This window comes from Nerophis lumbriciformis, linkage group LG19 (assembly GCF_033978685.3).
Source record: "Nerophis lumbriciformis linkage group LG19, RoL_Nlum_v2.1, whole genome shotgun sequence".
In the NCBI taxonomy this organism is placed as follows: Eukaryota; Metazoa; Chordata; class Actinopteri; order Syngnathiformes; family Syngnathidae; genus Nerophis; species Nerophis lumbriciformis.
In genome coordinates this window covers 22,445,984-22,466,581 of record NC_084566.2, presented here as the reverse complement: position 1 = coordinate 22,466,581, position 20,598 = coordinate 22,445,984, and the positions used below count along the sequence as shown (strand labels likewise).

The window sequence follows — 20,598 nt, the reverse complement described above, 5'->3', positions numbered from 1 at the left end:
CGCTACAACGCAACAATCTTGCCTTTTTTTTTATTCTTCCTCAAAAACGAGCCGTTTGGAAATTGCTAAATGTGTCACATTCTTTCCGTTGCTGATGTGAGCGGATATCTCCATATATGGTCAAGTTTCAGCCAAAGGGCTTTGCGCGAGTCCGCCATTGTAGTCAATAAACTCCTTCTTTTTGTCTGGGGTGGTATAGCTCGATTGGTAGAGTGGCAGTGGCAGCAACTTGAGGGTTCCAGGTTCAATCCCAGCTTCTGCCATCCTAGTCACTGCCGTTGTGTCCTTGGGCAAGACACTTTACCCACCTGCTCCCAGTGCCACCAACATTGGTTTAAATGTAACTTAGATATTGGGTTTCACTATGTAAAGCGCTTTGAGTCACTAGAGAAAAGCGCTATATATATATAATTCACTTCACTTCACATACTCCTGTTGTGGGGCAGACTGGCTCGTACATTCACATGCATCTTCCATTATTGCCATTTCTAATATAAAATAGCATACAATTCGAACTTATACATGTCAGTAGACTCCGTATGGAAGCGCTAAAAACTACAACATGGCTGGCGAGGGGAAGACACGGTCACGTAAATAGGACCAGCCCACAAAACGGCAAATACGGATGAGACGGTCAGAAAGCTGCTGATCTGTATTTGAGATCTGCATATGTCCTGAAAAATCCGCCTTTGTAGTCCACGCCAACACCGTAGTCGATAATCTTCTTCTTTTACTCTATCTTCTTGTTATGGGACATTCATCCTCCGCTGTTGCCATTTCTAATATAAAGTGGCGTAAAGTTCTTACTTATATCGGTCAGTAAACTCGCCATGAAAGCACTAAAACATACCGGTGTAGTGAGTTTACATTATTCACCCAAGGAACTTTAGTTATTAGAGAGTTCCGGTCGGACGTTTTTTTACAGGACACATTTCTGGCCTTGTTGTTGTTTCTGGATGAGGAGATGCTGCTCCGTTATTGATGTAAAAGAAGTCTAAATGTCATTAAAACAGTTAGCTCCATCTTTTGACACGTCTTCCACTCCCGTCATTGCACGCTACACCGCTACAACAAAGATGACGGAGAGAAGACGCTGCCAAACTGTTTTGTAACTAAAGGTGATGGCTGTTTACGACCCCCCTCCCTTAGAAACAGCTGTTGCCATGTAATCAGGAAAAGTCCAAATAAAAGAGGAGGCGTACAATCTTTCGTCAGAGCATGGGGCGACACTGTGCAAGGGTACAGTGTCTACGTGTTTCTCCTCAATTGAGCTAAAGTGAATTCTGTCTCTATTTAAGTCCTTGCTTCTTGTCTTGTTTAATAGATGTCATCAGTGTTAGAACCTGACACTCATCCCCAACAGTTATTATACCTCAAAGTTTAACTCCAAAGTCGGATAGACTTGAAATTTGCCCAACTGCTGGATTCGCTCCACAAACCCAACCACTGAAACTTTAGTATGTTTAACTGAATCCCCACCAAATTCGGTACACACCTTTAGGGGATTGACATGCACATGAGTGGGAAATTTGAGCAAGATAGGGCAACAAAGGGTAATTTGGCCGAGCAACTGATTGTCTAGAAGTCATTGACCATTTGTCTGGTGATATGTATTACAAAACCCAAAACCAGTGAAATTGGCACATTGGTAAATAAAAACAGAATACAATGATTTGCAAATCCTTTTCAACTTATATTCAATTGAATAGACTGCACAAACAAGATATTTAATGTTCGAACTGAGAAACAAATTATTAATTTGCAAAAAATCATTAACTGAGAATTTAATGGCAGCAACACATTGCAAAAAAGTTGGCACAGGGGCATTTTTACCACTGTGTTACATGGCCTTTCCTTTTATCAACACTCAGTAAACGTTTGGGAACTGAGGAGACCAATTTTTTAATCTTTTCGGGTCAAATTCTTTCCCATTCTTGCTTGATGTACAGCTTAAGTTGTTCAACAGTCCAGGGTCTCCGTTGTCGTATTTTACGCTTCATAATACGCCACACATTTTCAATGGTAGACGGATCTGGACTACAGGCAGGCCAGTCTAGTACCCGCACTCTTTTACTACAAAGCCACACTGTTGTAACACGTGCAGAATGTGGCTTGGCATTGTCTTGCTGAAATAAGCAGGGGCGTCCATGGTAACGTTGCTTGGATGGCAACATATGTTGCTCCAAAACCTGTATGTACCTTTCAGAATTACTGGTGCCTTCACAGATGTGTAAGTTACCCTTGCCTTGGGAACTATTACAACCCCATACCATCACAGATGCTGGCTTTTGAACTTTGCGCCTATAACAGTTCCGGATGGTTCTTTTCCTCTTTGGTCCGGAGAACACAACATCCAGGGTTTCCGAAAACAATTTGAAATGTGGACTCGTCAGACCACAGAGCACTTTTCCACTTTGCATCAGTCCATCTTAGATGAGCTCGGGCCCAAAGAAGCCGGCGGTGTTTCTGGGTGTTGTTGATTAATGGCTTTTTGCTTTGCAAAGTATAGTTTTAACTTGCACTTACAGATGTAGCGACCAACTGTAGTTACTGACAGTGGTTTTCTGAAGTGTTCCTGAGCCCATGTGGTGATATCCTTTACACACTGATGTCGCTTTTTGATGCAGTACCGCTTAAGGGATCGAAGGTCACGGACATCCCATTTTACGTGCAGTGATTTCTCCTGATTCTCTGAACCTTTTGATGATATTACAGACCGTAGATGGTGAAATCCCTAAATTCCTTGCAATAGCTCATTGAGAAATGTTGTTCTTAAACTGTTCGACAATTTGCTCACGCATTTGTTCACAAAGTGGTGACCCTCGCCTCATTCTTGTTTGTGAATGACTGAGCATTTCGCAGAAGCTGCTTTTATACCCAATCATGGCACCCACCTGTTCCCAATTAGCCTGTTCACCTGTGGGATGTTCCAAATAAGTGTTTGATGACTATTCCTAAACTTTCTCAGTCTTTTTTGCCACTTGTGCCAGCTTTTTTGAAACATGTTGCAGGCATTAAATTCCAAATGAGCTAATATTTGCAAAAAAATTCAAGTTTACCAGTAAGAACGTTCAGTGTCTTGTCTTTGCAGTCTATTCAATTGAATATTGGTTGAAAAGGATTTGTAAATCATCGTATTCTATTTTTTTTTTACGATTTACACAACCTGCCAACTTCACTGGTTTGGGGGTTTGTACATTTATCCTCCAAAGCACCTTTTGTGTGTCTTTTGTTGAGTCGAAAGAAATTGGTTCATTGTATGGTTCTCAGTATGTACATACTAAATATAGTTACATTCAGTATGTGCTTTGATGCTGTAACGATGGCCTATGAGTTGTTCATAATTTAGCTCAATCTCATTACATCGGCGTGAATACCTCGGACACATAACCACAGCATCATCTGCAACATTACCTTCAAATGTCATCCCCATGGTGTGAGACTCTGCTCGCCAGGCCACTGTGAAATTCAACGCTTCATAAAGTGACAGATGTGGCCCTAACGACACTCGCCTCTAAGGCTTTTTGACCCTCATTGATTGGTATCTGGTTTGTTACTCTTGCTATTGTGCTAACCAATTACGTTTTCCCAACAGGACGTCTTCCACCGCTTGTACCTCATCTACACCGTGGGCTACTCCGTCTCTCTGGGGTCTCTCGTGGTGGCGGTGGTCATCTTGGGATATTTCCGGTAGGTCAATGCCGTTGCTGTCATTTTCGATCGCTCACGCCAAAAGCCTCCCCAGAGACAAGTGTGGATAGAGGCAGAGTGTCAGGAAGGGAGGTTGAAGCAATTAGAGAGACAGGAAGTCTAAAATGGAGGTCACGGTACTACAGTATGCATATTAAACACGGTGGAGAGGAGTATAATGTATTAGTTTGATCCTAAAATACACATTCCAGTGTGTTTTGTGTCAACATACAACATGCAATAGGTAGTAAAAGCTACCTTTGACTTTTAGCAACGTTTAATGCGTGTGTTTGAGAGCATGTGTGTGCCTCAGGGCTTCTTTGTCTGACATTTAGCCACTTTGTGCTTCTTTTATTTTCTCTACTGAAAATACACAAAGGCAGCATTTGAATGCATGTTCAAAACAAAAACCAAACCATTAGCTTAAATACAATACAGTGATACATCCTATTTTCGGTTGGGATGTCCGATAATGGCTTTTTGCCGATATCCGATATTCCGATATTGTCCATCTCTTTAATTACCGATACCGATATCAACCGATACTGATATATACAGTCGTGGAATTAACACATTATTATGCCTAATTTGGACAACCAGGAATGGTGAAGATAAGGTCCTTTTTTTAAATATTAATAAAATAAAATAAAATAAATAAATTAAAAACATTTTCTTGAATAAAAAAGAAAGTAAATCAATATAAAAACTGTTACATAGAAACTAGTAATTAATGAAAATTAGTCAAATTAACTGTTAAACGTTAGTACTATTAGTGGACCAGCAGCACGCACAATCATGTGTGCTTACGGACTGTATCCCTTGCAGACTGTATTGATATATATTGATATATAATGTAGGAACCACAATATTAATAACAGAAAGAAACAACCCTTTTGTGTGAATGGGTGTGAATGAGTGTGAATGAGTGTAAATGAGGGAGAGAGGTTTTTTGGGTTGGTGCACTAATGGTAAGTGTATCTTGTGTTTTTTATGTTGATCTAATAAAAACAAAAACAAAAAAAACGATACCGATAATAAAAAAAAACGATACCGATAATTTCCGATATTACATTTTAAAGCATTTATCGGCCGATATTAAAATGATACTGATAATTTAAAAAACGATACCGATAATTTCTGATATTACATTTTAAAGCATTTATCGGCCGATAATATCGGCCTGCCGATGTAACACGTGGCTTGGCATTGTCTTGCTGAAATAAGCAGGGGCGCCCATGGTAACGTTGCTTGGATGGCAACATATGTTGCTCCAAAACCTGTATGTACCTTTCAGCATTTCAGATGTGTAAGTTACCCATGTCTTGGGCACTAATACACCCCCATACCATCACAGATGCTGGCTTTTCAACTTTGCGCCTATAACAATCCAGATGTTTTTTTTCCTCTTTGGTCCACAGTTTCCAAAAACAATTTGAAATGTGGACTCGTCAAACCACAGAAAACTTTTCCACTTTCTTTCAGTCCATCTTAGATGAGCTCAGGCCCAGCGAAGCCGACGGCGTTTCTGGGTGTTGTTGATAAACGGTTTTTGCCTTGCATAGAAGAGTTTTAACTTGCACTTACAGATGTAGCGACCAACTGTAGTTACTGACAGTGGGTTTCTGAAGAGTTCCTGAGCCCATGTGGTGATATTCTTTACACACTGATGTCGCTTGTTGATGCAGTACAGCCTGCTTCATTCAGAAGCAATTTATCATCCTTGCATTTGGGAGGCACAGGAAGCATCAGGAATGGCAAAAGGCGCCCGTGTACTGACGTTTTCCCCGCAGGAGTGACTCTCATTCCGCACGGAGGCCTTTAGGATGGCTCCCAACTGGCAGCGCCAATATGTACCAACCAAATGACTTTAATACGTTCTCCCTGGGGCCCAGCTGACATTCTGGCTGAGCATTGTAGAAAGCGCTCCCTCCAGCGCCACATGCCAGCTGGAGGAGACCCCAGCAGCAGCAGCGGCAGCTTTAATGTTTTCTAAGCCAGTGTTTTTCAACCTTTTTTGAGCCAAGGCACATTTTTTGCGTTGAAAAAATGTGGAGGCACACCACCAGCAGAAATCATTAAAAAACGAAACTCAGTTGACAGTAAAAAGTCGTTGTCGCAATTGTTGGATATGACTTTAAAGCATAACCAAGCATAGCTCTTGTCTCAAAGTAGATGTACTGTCACCACCTGTCACATCACACCCTGACTTATTTGGACTTTTTTGCTGTTTTCCTGTGTGTAGTGTTTTACTTCTTGTCTTGCGCTCCTATTTTGGTAGCTTTTTCTCTTTTTTTGGTATTTTCCTGTAGCAGTTTCATGTCTTCCTTTGAGCGATATTTCCTGCATCTACTTTGTTTTAGCAATCAAGAATATTGCAGTTGTTTTTATCCTTCTTTGTGGGGACATTGTTGATTGTCATGTCATGTTTGGATGTACTTTGGGGACGCCGTCTTTGCTCCACAGTAAGTCTTTGCTGTCGTCCAGCATTCGGTTTTTGTTTACTTTGTAGCCAGTTCAGTTTTAGTTTCGTCCTGCATCGCCTTCCCTAAGCTTCAATGCCTTTTCTTAGGGGCACTCACCTAATGTTTATTTTTGGTTTAAGCATTAAGACACTTTTTTACCTGCACACTGCCTTCCGCTGTTTCCGACATCTACAGAGCAATTAGCTACCGGCTGCAACCTACTGATAGGGAAGAGTATTACACGGTTACTCTGCCGAGCTCTAGACAGCACCGACACTCAACAACAACACATCATTTGCAGACTATAATTACTGGTTTGCAAAAAATATTTTTAACCCAAATAGGTGAAATTAGATAATCCCCCACGACACACCAGACTGTATCTAACGGCACACTAGTGTGCTGCGTCACAGTGGTTGAAAAACACTGTTCTAAGCTATCTCCCCTTCTCACCAGGGAAATGTGGGATTGATTAGTCGCCACACACCACTTCCAATCAATATTGACAAATATTTCAGTAAATAAAAAGGCATGTGAGGAATAATAATTATTTTGTGCAAGGGGGACTATGTTGCTGACTTTACTTCATTCATCCATCCATCCATTTTCTACCGCTTGTCCCTTTTGGGGTCGCGAGGGGCGCTGGAGCCTATCTCAGCTGCATTCAGTAATGATGGTGATGCACCGTACGTTCTTAAAGCTCTGAAAATTCTCTCTTCTTGCAATCTTTTGCAACACGTGCTTGCAATTCTGCTTTTTATAGCCCAGCAATTTCATATTTGGGTGTTGGAAGCCCCGCTAGATGTCAAGAATGTTCGAGTCAGGGAGGAAATTAGCTGTCTTTCATTATGGATCAGTACTGAAACTAAAGATTTAAGTCTGTGCTACAAGAATTTATGTTACTTCTGAGTACTTTACAGAAAGTAAACTTGGATATACAAGACAAAAAACAACAACACACGTAATCATTGTGACATCTTAAAGGGGAACTGCACTTTTGGAATTTTGCCTATCATTCACAATCCCTATGTAAGACAATGCTTTTCTGTATTTTAATGCATTTTAAATATTAAATAAATGCGATCAAAAGTCTGCTTACAATTGAGCCAATAGGAGTTGCTCTATTCTGCTTATAAACCCCTTGAAAACATCCAAACACCTCAATCAGGGTTGTATATACATCAGGGGTGTCAAACTTGTTTTCATTGAGGGCCACATCGCAGTTGTAAATATATGATTAAATAAAGAAAGTATAAGGATTCGGCTCATGATATAGCATTTGATTATTTGCTTTTTTTTACGTTCGTTTATCCATCCATCCATCCATCTTCTTCCGCTTATCCGAGGTCGGGTCGCGGGGGCAGCAGCCTAAGCAGGGAAGCCCAGACTTCCCTCTCCCCAGCCACTTCGTCCAGCTCCTCCCGGGGGATCCCGAGGCGTTCCCAGGCCAGCCGGGAGACATAGTCTTCCCAACGTGTCCTGGGTCTTCCCCGTGGCCTCCTACCGGTCGGACGTGCCCTAAACACCTCCCGAGGGAGGCGATCGGGTGGCATCCTGACCAGATGCCCGAACCACCTCATCTGGCTCCTCTCGATGTGGAGGAGCAGCGGCTTTACTTTGAGCTCCCCGCGGATGACACGTTCGTTTAAAAAAAACTAAATAGATTTTAGTGTAAAAAAACAGAATTTTAGTTTTTTACGGAATATTACTGGAAATTACTCTTTTACAGTCAAATCTAGGGTTGTTGATTTTATAGTGTATTACTGTAAACACAAACAGTACCAAAGTTGTTGTTTTTTTTCTAAAAAAAAAAACTGGCAGCTCAATTGCCAGAATTTTACCGTGAGGTCTATTGTCATTTTTACAGTGCACAATTTGATAACTTGCTTTAAAATCATAAGTCAAGCTAATATTCAAGTACTTATTTATTTATTTATTTTTTAAATATGATAACATTTTGTTGCATTCTTAGATATTACATTTAAAAATATATGTATATAAAGATAAGCATGAACTCATGTATCTTTTGAATGTCAAAATGAAAAAAAACAAATGTTTAGTAAGAAAATATTCTTTATTAAAAGCATACTATTACCATTTCGCGAGGCAGATCTGGCCCCCGGGCCTTGAGTTTGACACCTGTGATAAACATGATGTAAGTATATACAGTATGTAATGTTGTAACTGGCACATTTATAATAACATTCAGTATTTACCTATTTTGCGGCGCATTAATTTCAAAAACCCATCACGACGTTCGCTTTTTTTTTTCCAACATCACTGATTATTACTCACTGCAAAGACCACTTAATACCTTTAGTATATCAGTATGTGGAATTAAATTATGGAATGGATTAAGTAAAGAAATCAAACAATGTACTAATATGATCCAATTCAAGAAACGCTTCAAACTTAAAGTGTTTATAAAGTACAAAGAAGAAGAACCATGATAAACATTCTGAATTCATTCCATCCATCCATTCGTTTTCTAGAAAATCTTATTTATCTCACCATATGAAATATACCTAAAAAAGTTGAATAAATGACTACTGACTGCACCTGATGTAAACAAGCTACAGCAACACCTGAGTTACATTAATTACATTGTCAAAATACATGTAACTGCCAAAAAAGAGAGGACTTAAAGGAGTGCCTTGAGGAACGCCTCAGTTATACATATCACAAGTTTGGACCCCAGTGTTGTACGTTTACTAGCTAGATTAAACTTTCAATGCAAGGACAAATGTGTTTACAGTAGTCCAAGGTTTTTTTGATTGAGACTTTTATTAGTAGATTGCACCGTGCAGTACATATTCCGTACAATTGATCACTAAATGGTTTTTCAACTTGTTTAAGTCATGATACAGATATATACTATCATCATAATACAGTCATTACACAAGATAAACATCAGAGTATATACATTGAATTATTTACATTATTTACAATCCGGGGTGTGTGTGTGGGGGGGGGGGGGGTAGGTTTGGTTGTTATCATCACTTCAGTCATCAACAATTGCATCATCAGAGAAATGGACATTGGAACAGTGTAGGACTGACTTGGTAGAATATGTACCGCAAGTAGTGGACATAGAGAGAGAGATCAGAGAGCATAAGAATAAGTATCTACATTTGATTATTTACATTTGATTATCTACAATCCGGGGAGGTAGGATGTGAAAGGAAGTTTGTTAGTTTAGGGTTGAAGTTGCTTGGAGGTGTTCTTTTAGTGCGGTTTTGAAGGAGGATAGAGATGCCCTTTCTTTTACACCTGTTGGGAGTGCATTCCATATTGATGTGGCATAGAAGGAGAAGGAGTTAAGACCTTTGTTATCTCGGAATCTGGGTTTAACGTGGTTAGTGGAGCTCCCCCTGGTGTTGTGATTATGGCGGTCATTTACGTTAAGGAAGTAGTTTGACATGTACTTCGGTATCAGGGAGGTGTAGCGGATTTTATAGACTAGGCTCAGTGCAAGTTGTTTTATTCTGTAAAACAAGGTCCTCTATTAAATAGGGTTTTAGGAATGTGCTGCAAAAATGTTTGTTTCCAAAATTTGAATTAAACTCAGGGACAGGTATGATGTCGTTCCTGCGCTGGATTTAGCCCCTGGAATAGTTCTGCTTTAGAGCAGTGGTTCTTGACCTTGTTGGAGGTACCGAACCCCACCAGTTTCATATGCGCATTCACCGAACCCTTCTTTAGTGAAAAAAAAATTAAAAAAATGTTTTTTCAAATTCAAGACAAAGTTATGTTCAAAACATAAGGGTGTCGATATGTGCACTTGGCACCAGGACACCCTAGGCCGCAGTTCCATGATCGACTTTGTAGTTGTGTCATCGGATTTGCGGCCTCATGTTTTGGACACTCGGGTGAAGAGAGGGGCGGAGCTTTCAACCGATCACCACCTGGTGGTGAGTTGGCTGCGATGGTGGGGGCGGATGCCGGACAGACCTGGCAGGCCCAAACGCATTGTGAGGGTTTGCTGGGAACGTCTGGCAGAGTCTCCTGTCAAAGAGAGTTTCAATTCCCACCTCCGGAAGAACTTTGAACATGTCACGAGGGAGGTGCTGGACATTGAGTCCGAGTGGACCATGTTCCGCGCCTCTATTGTCGAGGCAGCTGATTGGAGCTGTGGCCGCAAGGTAGTTGGTGCCTGTCGTGGCGGTAATCCTAGAACCCGTTGGTGGACACCGACGGTGAGGGATGCCGTCAAGCTGAAGAAGGAGTCCTATCGGGTTCTTTTGGCTCATAGGACTCCTGAGGCAGCGGACAGGTACCGACAGGCCAAGCGGTGTGCGGCTTCAGCGGTTGCGGAGGCAAAAACTCGGACATGGGAGGAGTTCGGGGAAGCCATGGAAAACGACTTCCGGACGGCTTCGAAGCGATTCTGGACCGACTGCGGATGTTGTGGATCGGTGGAGAGAATACTTCGAAGACCTCCTCAATCCCACCAACACGTCTTCCTATGAGGAAGCAGTGCCTGGGGAGTCTGTGGTGGACTCTTCTATTTCTGGGGATGAGGTTGCTGAGGTAGTTAAAAAGCTCCTCGGTGGCAGGGCCCCGGGGGTGGATGAGATAAGCCCGGAGTTCCTTAAGGCTCTGGATGCTGTGGGGCTGTCTTGGTTGACAAGACTCTGCAGCATCGCGTGGACATCGGGGGCGGTACCTCTGGATTGGCAGACCGGGGTGGTGGTTCCTCTCTTTAAGAAGGGGAACCGGAGGGTGTGTTCTAACTATCGTGGGATCACACTCCTCAGCCTTCCCGGTAAGGTCTATTCAGGTGTACTGGAGAGGAGGTTACGCCGGATAGTCGAACCTCGGATTCAGGAGGAACAGTGTGGTTTTCGTCCTGGTCGTGGAACTGTGGACCAGCTCTATACTCTCGGCAGGGTCCTTGAGGGTGCATGGGAGTTTGCCCAACCAGTCTACATGTGCTTTGTGGACTTGGAGAAGGCATTCGACCGTGTCTCTCGGGAAGTCCTGTGGGGAGTGCTCAGAGAGTATGGGGTATCGGACTGTCTGATTTTGGCGGTCCGCTCCCTGTATGATCAGTGTCAGAGCTTGGTCCGCATTGCCGGCAGTAAGTCGGACACGTTTCCAGTGAGGGTTGGACTCCGCCAAGGCTGCCCTTTGTCACCAATTCTGTTCATAACTTTTATGGACAGAATTTCTAGGCGCAGTCAAGGCGTTGAGGGGATCCGGTTTGGTGGCTGCAGGATTAGGTCTCTGCTTTTTGCAGATGATGTGGTCCTGATGGCTTCATCTGGCCAGGATCTCCAGCTCTCGCTGGATCGGTTCGCAGCCGAGTGTGAAGCGACTGGGATGAGAATCAGCACCTCCAAGTCCGAGTCCATGGTTCTCGCCCGGAAAAGGGTGGAGTGCCATCTCCGGGTTGGGGAGGAGACCCTGCCCCAAGTGGAGGAGTTCAAGTACCTCGGAGTCTTGTTCACGAGTGAGGGAAGAGTGGATCGTGAGATCGACAGGCGGATCGGTGCGGCATCTTCAGTAATGCGGACGCTGTATCGATCCGTTGTGGTGAAGAAGGAGCTGCTCCTCCACATCGAGAGGAGCCAGATGAGGTGGTTCGGGCATCTGGTCAGGATGCCACCCGATCGCCTCCCTCGGGAGGTGTTTAGGGCACGTCCGACCGGTAGGAGGCCACGGGGAAGACCCAGGACACGTTGGGAAGACTATGTCTCCCGGCTGGCCTGGGAACGCCTCGGGATCCCCCGGGAGGAGCTGGACGAAGTGGCTGGGGAGAGGGAAGTCTGGGCTTCCCTGCTTAGGCTGCTGCCCCCGCGACCCGACCTCGGATAAGCGGAAGAAGATGGATGGATGGATGGATGGAAGACAAAGTTATATGTTTTTGGTAATACTCTAGTATGGGGAACATATTCTAAGTAACAAAGACTTAATTTAGAGTTATTTGGACACTAGGGGAACATATTCTAAGTAACAAAGACTTAATTTAGAGTTATTTGGTTAGGGCCGGGGTTAGAGGGTTAGGGTTATAACAAGGCCATGCCGAATAAGGCATTAATAAGTACTTAATAATGACTAGTTAAGAGCCAATATTTTACTAATTTGCATGTTAATAAGCAACTAATTAATGCTGAATTCCCCATACTAAATCAAATCAAATCAAATCAACTTTATTTATAAAGTGTTACCATGTTTTTTTACTGGTGCACAAAATGAACCGTGCATGAACATCACCTTGTTCAAAGAACAAAACCAACACAGTGCATAAACTCACAAAAAATTACACACCTGCAAATCAGTCTGACTTCTGCTGTTGCCGTATCCGTAATACGCCGATAGGGAGAAGTTTTTATTTACACGTTGAGTCGGATGTGTCTTGACCTCCATCGAACCCCTGAGCCCGACTCACTGAACCCCTAGGATTCGATCGAACCCAGGTTAAGAACCACTGCTTTAGAGTCTTCAGTGGGCAGCTTGTATGGCAGCATAGTTTTTAAAAAGCAGTCCACGCAAGTAACTCCAATTTAGTGCCTTAATATCTCTGGGGGATTGAATTGAGAGAGAATCCTCTTCCAATCCTTCATTTAAGACACCTTGTGCTCCCCACTTTCCCTTCGTTCCACTTGAGGACAGGTGCTCAATTAGTTTCAGGTTTGGAGGTGACATAATTGGCCACTCCATCACCTCACTCGTCTTGGATGTGCGTTCGGACTCCTTATTATCGTTTAGATCCAGTTGACCAAGGGAAGGGATCATACTCTGGTTGACAGTGTGTAAAGGACATGTTATAATTACTGTTTCCATTAGCAGCCCCAAACCATGATGCTACCACCATGTTACACAATTATCTTGCTTCTCTTTTGTGTTGCCAACTATTTAGACCAAGATACAGTAGCGCAGTAGGCCTAAGTATTCATTGAAAACAAAGCATGGGTTTTATTTATTTATTTTATTTATTTTATTTATTTTATTTATTTTATTTATTTTATTTATTTTATTTATTTATTTTATATTTAATATTTTGGCTACTGTAACATTACACACAGTTGGAATATTTAATTGATTATTTGGCGTAACACCCGATGGCGCTCACGTACCATAGTGGTACACATACCACAGTTTGAACGACTGATCTAGACAATACATGCCATGTGTTGACTCATTTACAGTGGATAGTAAATCCATACCGTTCTACAAGCTGTACACTGACTACTCTCTCAGAAATAGAAGGACCAGCTTGTACCTAAAAGGGCACGATGCTTGTCACAGGTGTGAAGATATTTTTCTCCACCATTCGGTCCAGGTCCATTTGATGGCAATATCCTCTTATTACTACAAACAGGTATATATATATATATATATATATATATATATATATATATATATATATATATATATATATATATATATATATATATATATATATATATATATACACATATATATATATATATATATATATATATATATATATATATATATATATATATGTATGTATATATATGCATAAATACATATATATATATGCATATATACATATACATACACATATATTTATATATATATGTGTATATATATATGCATATATACACATACATACACATATACGCATATATATATATATATATATATATATATATATATATATGCACATATACATACACACATATACATATATATATATATATATATATATATATATTTTATTTTTTTTATTTATTTTTTTATTTTAGTTATGTATTTTATTTTATTTATTTATTTTTTTTAATCTACATTTAGTTAAGTGTCTTTGAACTGACAATATAAACATCCAGTGTAACAAGTGTAACTTTTTAAACGTTTACCTTTAGAGAAACAGTGTCCTCTGTAGTGGACATCTTATATCACTTTGGAAAATGCTGAGTCTTACAAAAGTTAGCTGACAATTCAATGTTTAATAATGTAAATACATAAAAAATTGATGTATCAAATATATTTTCCGGTTGGTGGTTTATCAAGTTGCTTCTCATAGTACCTGTGTTCCCTGCAGTGCAGTGTCACCAAACGTTTGTTTTTGTGTCCGCCCTGCAGCCTTACGCATTTACTACTTAAAACATGGATAACAAATCCATTTAAACCACTGGTTGATTCAATGTCGTAGAGAAAAAATGTGTGTTAAAACATCACAACTTCTGACCGGCCTCATGCGTCGTCTTGGAAACACTCGGGGCGAAGGCGGCGACTTTGCCTTGCAGTTCGCGGACCAAAGAGGTCGTGTTTTCGCCAGGGTTTGTTTTTGTATTTCAATGAAAACTTCAGGAAATGTCTGAAAAAACAATCCTTTCTCCCTCCTTTACGACCTCCCACACATGCACACTCGCACTACGCACGGAATTTTGGGAGTGCGTTTACTTACAGACCCTCCATCCATCCATTTTCTACCGCTTATTCCCTTTGGGGTCGCGGGGGGCGCTGGAGCCTATCTCAGCTACAATCGGGCGGAAGGCGGCGTACACCCTGGACAAGTCGCAACCTCATTGCAGGGCCAACACAGATAGACAGACAACATTCACACTCACATTCACACACTAGGGCCAATTTAGTGTTGCCAATCAACTTATCCCCAGGTGCATGTCTTTGGAAGTGGGAGGAAGCCGGAGTACCCGGAGGGAACCCACGACCGTCCGAATCAAAAGTGCCAGCAAAAGACTACACTGACCAAGTTTTCATTTTATACCATATCACATCACGGTATTATTGTGATGATTTTGATACCGAAATACCGCTGTAATTATAATACCGTTACCCCCCTAATCATTACTATTATTAACAATGGTGCTAAATGCCTGAGATCAAAATATACTACTATGAGTATGCACTCTTGAAAATACTACTAAATAATCAATACATTAATCAAACTTTATTCATGTAGCACTTTTCAAAGTTTCTCTTTTTGGCCTTCAGCGCCGACAACAAAAACCTCTGTTTTGTCCTGGTTGAGCTGTAGAAAATTCTCTGAATGCAGTTAAAAAGGGTATCTATTGGTCCAGCTGTGTCATCAGGAGACACAGCTGTGTATCCTCAGAGTAACTGTGGAAACTAATGCCTTTAAAAATGAAAAATAATGGGACCTAAGATTGAGCCTTGGGGAACCCCACACCGTATTTCATGGGTTCCTGAGGAACATGTATCTATACTTACATACAAATGTTAGTCTGTTAAAATCAGTACCAGGTAGGTAGACCAGGTGTCTAAGTCTATTTCATAAAATGTGATGGTCTATTGCTTCAAAAGTGGTGCTTACTGTAGATCCAGCAGACCAACACTGTGATCTAAATTCCACCTACCGAATTTTTCGGACTATAAGTCGCAGTTTTTTTCATAGTTTGGCCGGGGGTGCGACTTATACTCAGGAGTGATTTATGTGTGAAATTATTAACACGGGATTTCATGGGATTTAGCGATTAGGAGTGACAGATTGTTTGGTAAATGTATAGCATGTTCCATATGTTATAGTTATTTGAATGACTCTTACCATAATATGTTACGTTAACATACCAGGCACGTTCTCAGTTGGTTATTTATGTGCCATATAACGTACACTTATTCAGCCTGTTGTTCACTATTCTTTATTTATTTTAAATTGCCTTTCAAATGTCTATTCTTGGTGTTGGGTTTTATCAAATAAATTTCCCCCAAAAAATGCGACTTATACTCCAGTGCGACTTATACATGTTTTTTTCCTTCTTTATTGTGCATTTTCGGCGGGTGCGACTTATACTCCGGAGCGACTTATACTCCGAAAAATACGGTACATAACTCCACATGTGTTCATTCATAGTTTTGATGCCTTCAGTGACAATCTACAATGTAAATAGTCATGAAAATAAATAAAATGAGAAGGTGTGTCCAAACTTTTGGCCTGTACTGTATATACACTATGTGTGTCACACAAACTAATCATCCCGCCTTCTTGTTGTTTTGAAACCCCCGACAGACGACTGCATTGCACCAGGAACTACATCCACATGCATCTGTTCGTGTCCTACATGCTGAGAGCTGTCAGCATCTTCGTGAAGGATGTGGTGCTCTACTCGGGCTCCGCCTTGGAGGTGGAAGAGCGCGTCACTGTGGAAGACCTCAAGTCCATCACCGAGGCTCCCCCGGCCAACAAAGCCCACTTTGTAAGTTTCCGTCTCTTATCAATGTGGTTATTATTTGTTGACAGCACATTTGTCGTGTACCTTAGTAAAGTGAGGTGAGAAGCATGTGAGCCCTCTAAGAGGATGTGGTCTCCATTTTTTTTTTTTTTTCTGCAACGTCTCGCCTGCCTTTTCCAGGACTGGAGCAAATAAACTTTTTTGTCAGCATGCCAAGCATTTACTAGGCTTGGCTTTTCCACCCTCCTCCTGTCAAACTGCAGTTTAAACTGTGTGCTTTTCATGCCCGGGTGAATATGCCAGCTAATACTTGTGTTCACTAGGTACTTGTGTGTATTCTGCTCAAGTACTTCACAAGTCTTTCCTGCATATTCCATCTTATGTTCATAAAACCGCCTGACTCCCAATCCTTATTATTAATATATACAGAATATCAGTTGGAATACTTGTTTACTGATCCCTGAGGGGAATGCGGTGTGTTCCGCATGGGTGTTGATTCAGACCGATCCAAATTAGGATTTGTACGGTATACCAGTACTGGTATAGTATTGCGGTACTAATGAATCAAAAACGGTACTATATGAAAAGTACCAGTTCCCAGGCGTGACATTGCTGGTTTTGCGAGCAGAGGAGCATGTTCGGCAGCACACAATCACGGAGTACTTACAAGCAGACACAGTGTGTAGACAGAAAAGGGAGAACGGGATGCATTTTGGCCTAAAATCTGACGATAAAAGTGAAGTTATAACACTGAAACGCCCTCAGGAAGAATTGCTTTAAGACGCTAGCACCCTGAATGTAAACAAATGTCATAGGTGGATCTACACCTACTCAGTGGTCTAGTGGTTAGAGCAGGGGTGGGCAATGAATTTTTACCGGGGGCCGCATGAGCAACCCGAGCACTGCTGGAGGGCCACACCGACAATATTTCAATTAAATTTTGCTCAAATTATTTTTGATACACCGTGAGATAAATAATAATAATAATAATAATAATAATTTCATTTAACCTAACTTAATTATTTTTAACACTGTCTTACACAACACTTCCTGATGTATAATACAATGCAAAAATGTCAATTTCTGTCACTTTATCATACATCCTCTTTAAAAGTCCAACATTTTTCCCCGTCAGATTTGGACAACCATCTGTTGTCACACCTGCCAGCTTGTCCCAATTCAGTCCTAACATGTCCAAACACACATTTACCTATGTGAACAAGTCATTACCTGTGGTTGTCTCTTTAATTGACTGCATGGCTGCCAGCTCCTCCGTGATTTGAAAGTCTGCAGTTATCCCACGTAAGAAGATGAGCAGCTGGGCGGTGTCACGTACATCGACGTTCTGTTCTTCAGCTGAAGCTCCAAGTTTCCAGCGATGGTCTCAAACCGCCTCGTTACAGTGCGTCGGGAGAGTGACACGTTCTCAAATGCGCCCCTCTTCTCCGGGCATATCAGCGCAACAGAGTCCAATAAGCACTCCTTAATAAACTGTCCGTCAGAAAACGCCTTACTTTTTCTGGCGATTTTGTGAGAAATGACGAAACTTGGCCTGACGGCTGCATACTTTTTTAAATGTATTTTGTAATTTATGATTGGCCTCACGCGGGGTGGACAGGGACGCACAAAGGGCCGGATGTGGCCCGCGGGCCGCCGAATGCCCAGGTCTGGGTTAGAGTGTCCGCCTTGAGATCGGTAGGTTGTGAGTTCAAAACCCCGTCCGAGTCATACCAAAGACTAATAAAATGGCAATCAGCATCAAGGGTTGGAATTGGGGGTTAAATCACCAAAAATGATTCCCGGGCGCGGACACCGCTGCTGCTCACTGCTCCTCTCACCTCCCATAGGGTGAAGAAGGGGATGGGTCAAATGCAGAGGACAAATTTCACCACACCTAGTGTGTGTGTGACAATCATTGGTACTTTAACATCCACTGTAATGATACCAAGTATCATAACGATACTACTATGATTACATAGATATTTTTACCATCACAACATCTTTTTTACCTTTTTTCAAAATTCATGTTATGTTTATAAACTCAGGAATGTACGTCCCTGGACACATGAGGACTTTGAATATGACCAATGTATGATCCTGTAACTACTTAGTATCGGATCGATACCTAAATTTTTGGTATCATCCAAAACTAATGTAAAGTATCAAACAACAGAAGAATAAGTGATTGTTACATTTTAACAGAAGTGTACCGTATTTTTCGGACTACAAGTCGCAGTTTTTTTCATAGTTTGGCTGGGGGTGCGACTTATACTCAGGAGCGACTTATGTGTGAAATTATTAACACATTACCGTAAAATATCAAATAATATTATTTAGCTCATTCACGTAAGAGACTAGACGTATAAGATTTCATGGGATTTAGCGATTAGGAGTGACAGATTGTTTGGTAAACGTATAGCATGTTCTATATGTTATAGTTATTTGAATGACTCTTACCATAATATGTTACGTTAACATACCAGGCACGTTCTCAGTTGGTTATTTATGCCTCATATAACGTACACTTATTCAGCCTGTTGTTCACTATTCTTTATTTATTTTAAATTGCCTTTCAAATGTAAATTTTTGGTGTTGGGTTTTATCAAATACATTTCCCCAAAAATGCGACTTATACTCCAGTGCGACTTATATATGTTTTTTTCCTTCTTTATTATGCATTTTCGGCCGGTGCGACTTATACTCCGGAGCGACTTATAGTCCGAAAAATACGGTAGATACTACATGTTGAAACAGAAAATAAGCAGATATTAACAGTAAATGAACAAGTTGTTTAATAATACATTTTACAGCTTGTCCCTCATAATTTTGACAAAATAGAATGACACAATATGTTACTGCATACGTCAGCAGACTAATTAGGAGTCTTTGTTTTTTTACTTACCGTATTTTTCAGACTATAAGTTGCAGTTTTTTTTCATAATTTGGCCGGGCTCCAGTGCGACTTATATATGTTTTTTCCCTTCTTTATTATGCATTTTCGGCAGGTGCGACTTATACTCCGGTGCGGCTTATACTCCGAAAAATACGGTACTAATAAAAGACAAGTTGTCTTGTATTTTCAATATCTTATTTAAGAACAACATTGCAATAAGAAACATGTTTAATGTACCCTAAGATTTTTTGTTAAAATAAAGCCAATAATGCCATTTATTTATGGTCCCCCTTATTTAGAAAAGTACCGAAAAGTATCGAAATATATTTTGGTACCAGTACAGGTACTAAAATATTGGTATCGGGACAACACTAATCCAAATAGAGCAACATATATCCAGTGTACAATACCACAGCTCCTAAATAATATAAGTGAGTTACAGCAGGTCTTAAAGGGACAGGACACTACATTATCCGTAATCCTCCCCGAGTGGCCTTTAATGACAACGCAGCGGCACAACTAGAGCGGAATCTGTTTGCTCTCCTGGGGGGACGAGGGGGACGTCCTCTGCTCATTACAAAAGCACATCGTGTTAAATGGATCGCGATGAGTCCAATCCCAAATCATGTATGAGAAGACACAATGTGGTTTGTTATGTTAGCGTCACGCAACATGCACACTCTTCGCACGTTGGGACAGACTTTTGTATTTAATTTCTGTGTTTTATTTTCATATCTGTCCATGGACATGTTCCCAGAATCCCCCACCCCGGCGAAAAACAACCGCACAGGGGTCTTATCTTAAGGGGGTCTCACCTGTTGCCATCGCCACCTTTTAATCAAGTCCTAATTAGAAAGAAAATATCCACCCTGTGCCCTTCGTCCTCCACTTTATCCTTCATTTTCTTCCCAGAGAGACATCACTTGTTAGAAATTCTTAGAAAATGGTTAAAAGGCAATCACCAATTTGGCTGTCCTACTGCTTTCATTAAATTTGAAGTACACCAGCAGGTGATATCTGGCCTCAAAATAAAGTTAAAGTACCGATGATTGTCACACACACACTAGGTGTGGCGAAATTATTCTCTGCATTTCACCCATCACCCTTGATCACCCCCTGGGAGGTGAGGAGAGCAGTAGGCAGCAGCGGTGGCCGCGCCCGGGAATCATTTTTGGTGATTTAGTCCCCAATTCCAACCCTTGATGCTGATATACCTTCCCAACTTGTGTAAATCTACTTATGCTCCTTCTTTGGTCCTCAATTACTTCTTTTCTGAGCATGCATGCGGCCAAACTACCAGTGAAGTTGGCACGTTGAGTAAATGGTAAATAAAAACGGAATACAATGATTTGCAAATCCTTTTCAACTTATATTAGATTGAATAGACTGCAAAGACAAGATATTTAATGTTCAAACTTAAACACAATTTTTT

General features: G+C 41.1%; 1 protein-coding gene across 1 annotated transcript in view; it reads left to right on the top strand.

The window, feature by feature from the left end:
* pth1r (parathyroid hormone 1 receptor) overlaps positions 1-20,598 on the top strand; it is a 177,998-nt gene that overhangs the window by 116,765 nt on the left and 40,635 nt on the right. The window contains exons 5-6 of the mRNA XM_061979280.2: positions 3,596-3,690; positions 16,111-16,297. Coding sequence (XP_061835264.1) covers positions 3,596-3,690; positions 16,111-16,297 — 282 coding nt within the window. The remainder of the gene's footprint in view (positions 1-3,595; positions 3,691-16,110; positions 16,298-20,598) is intronic.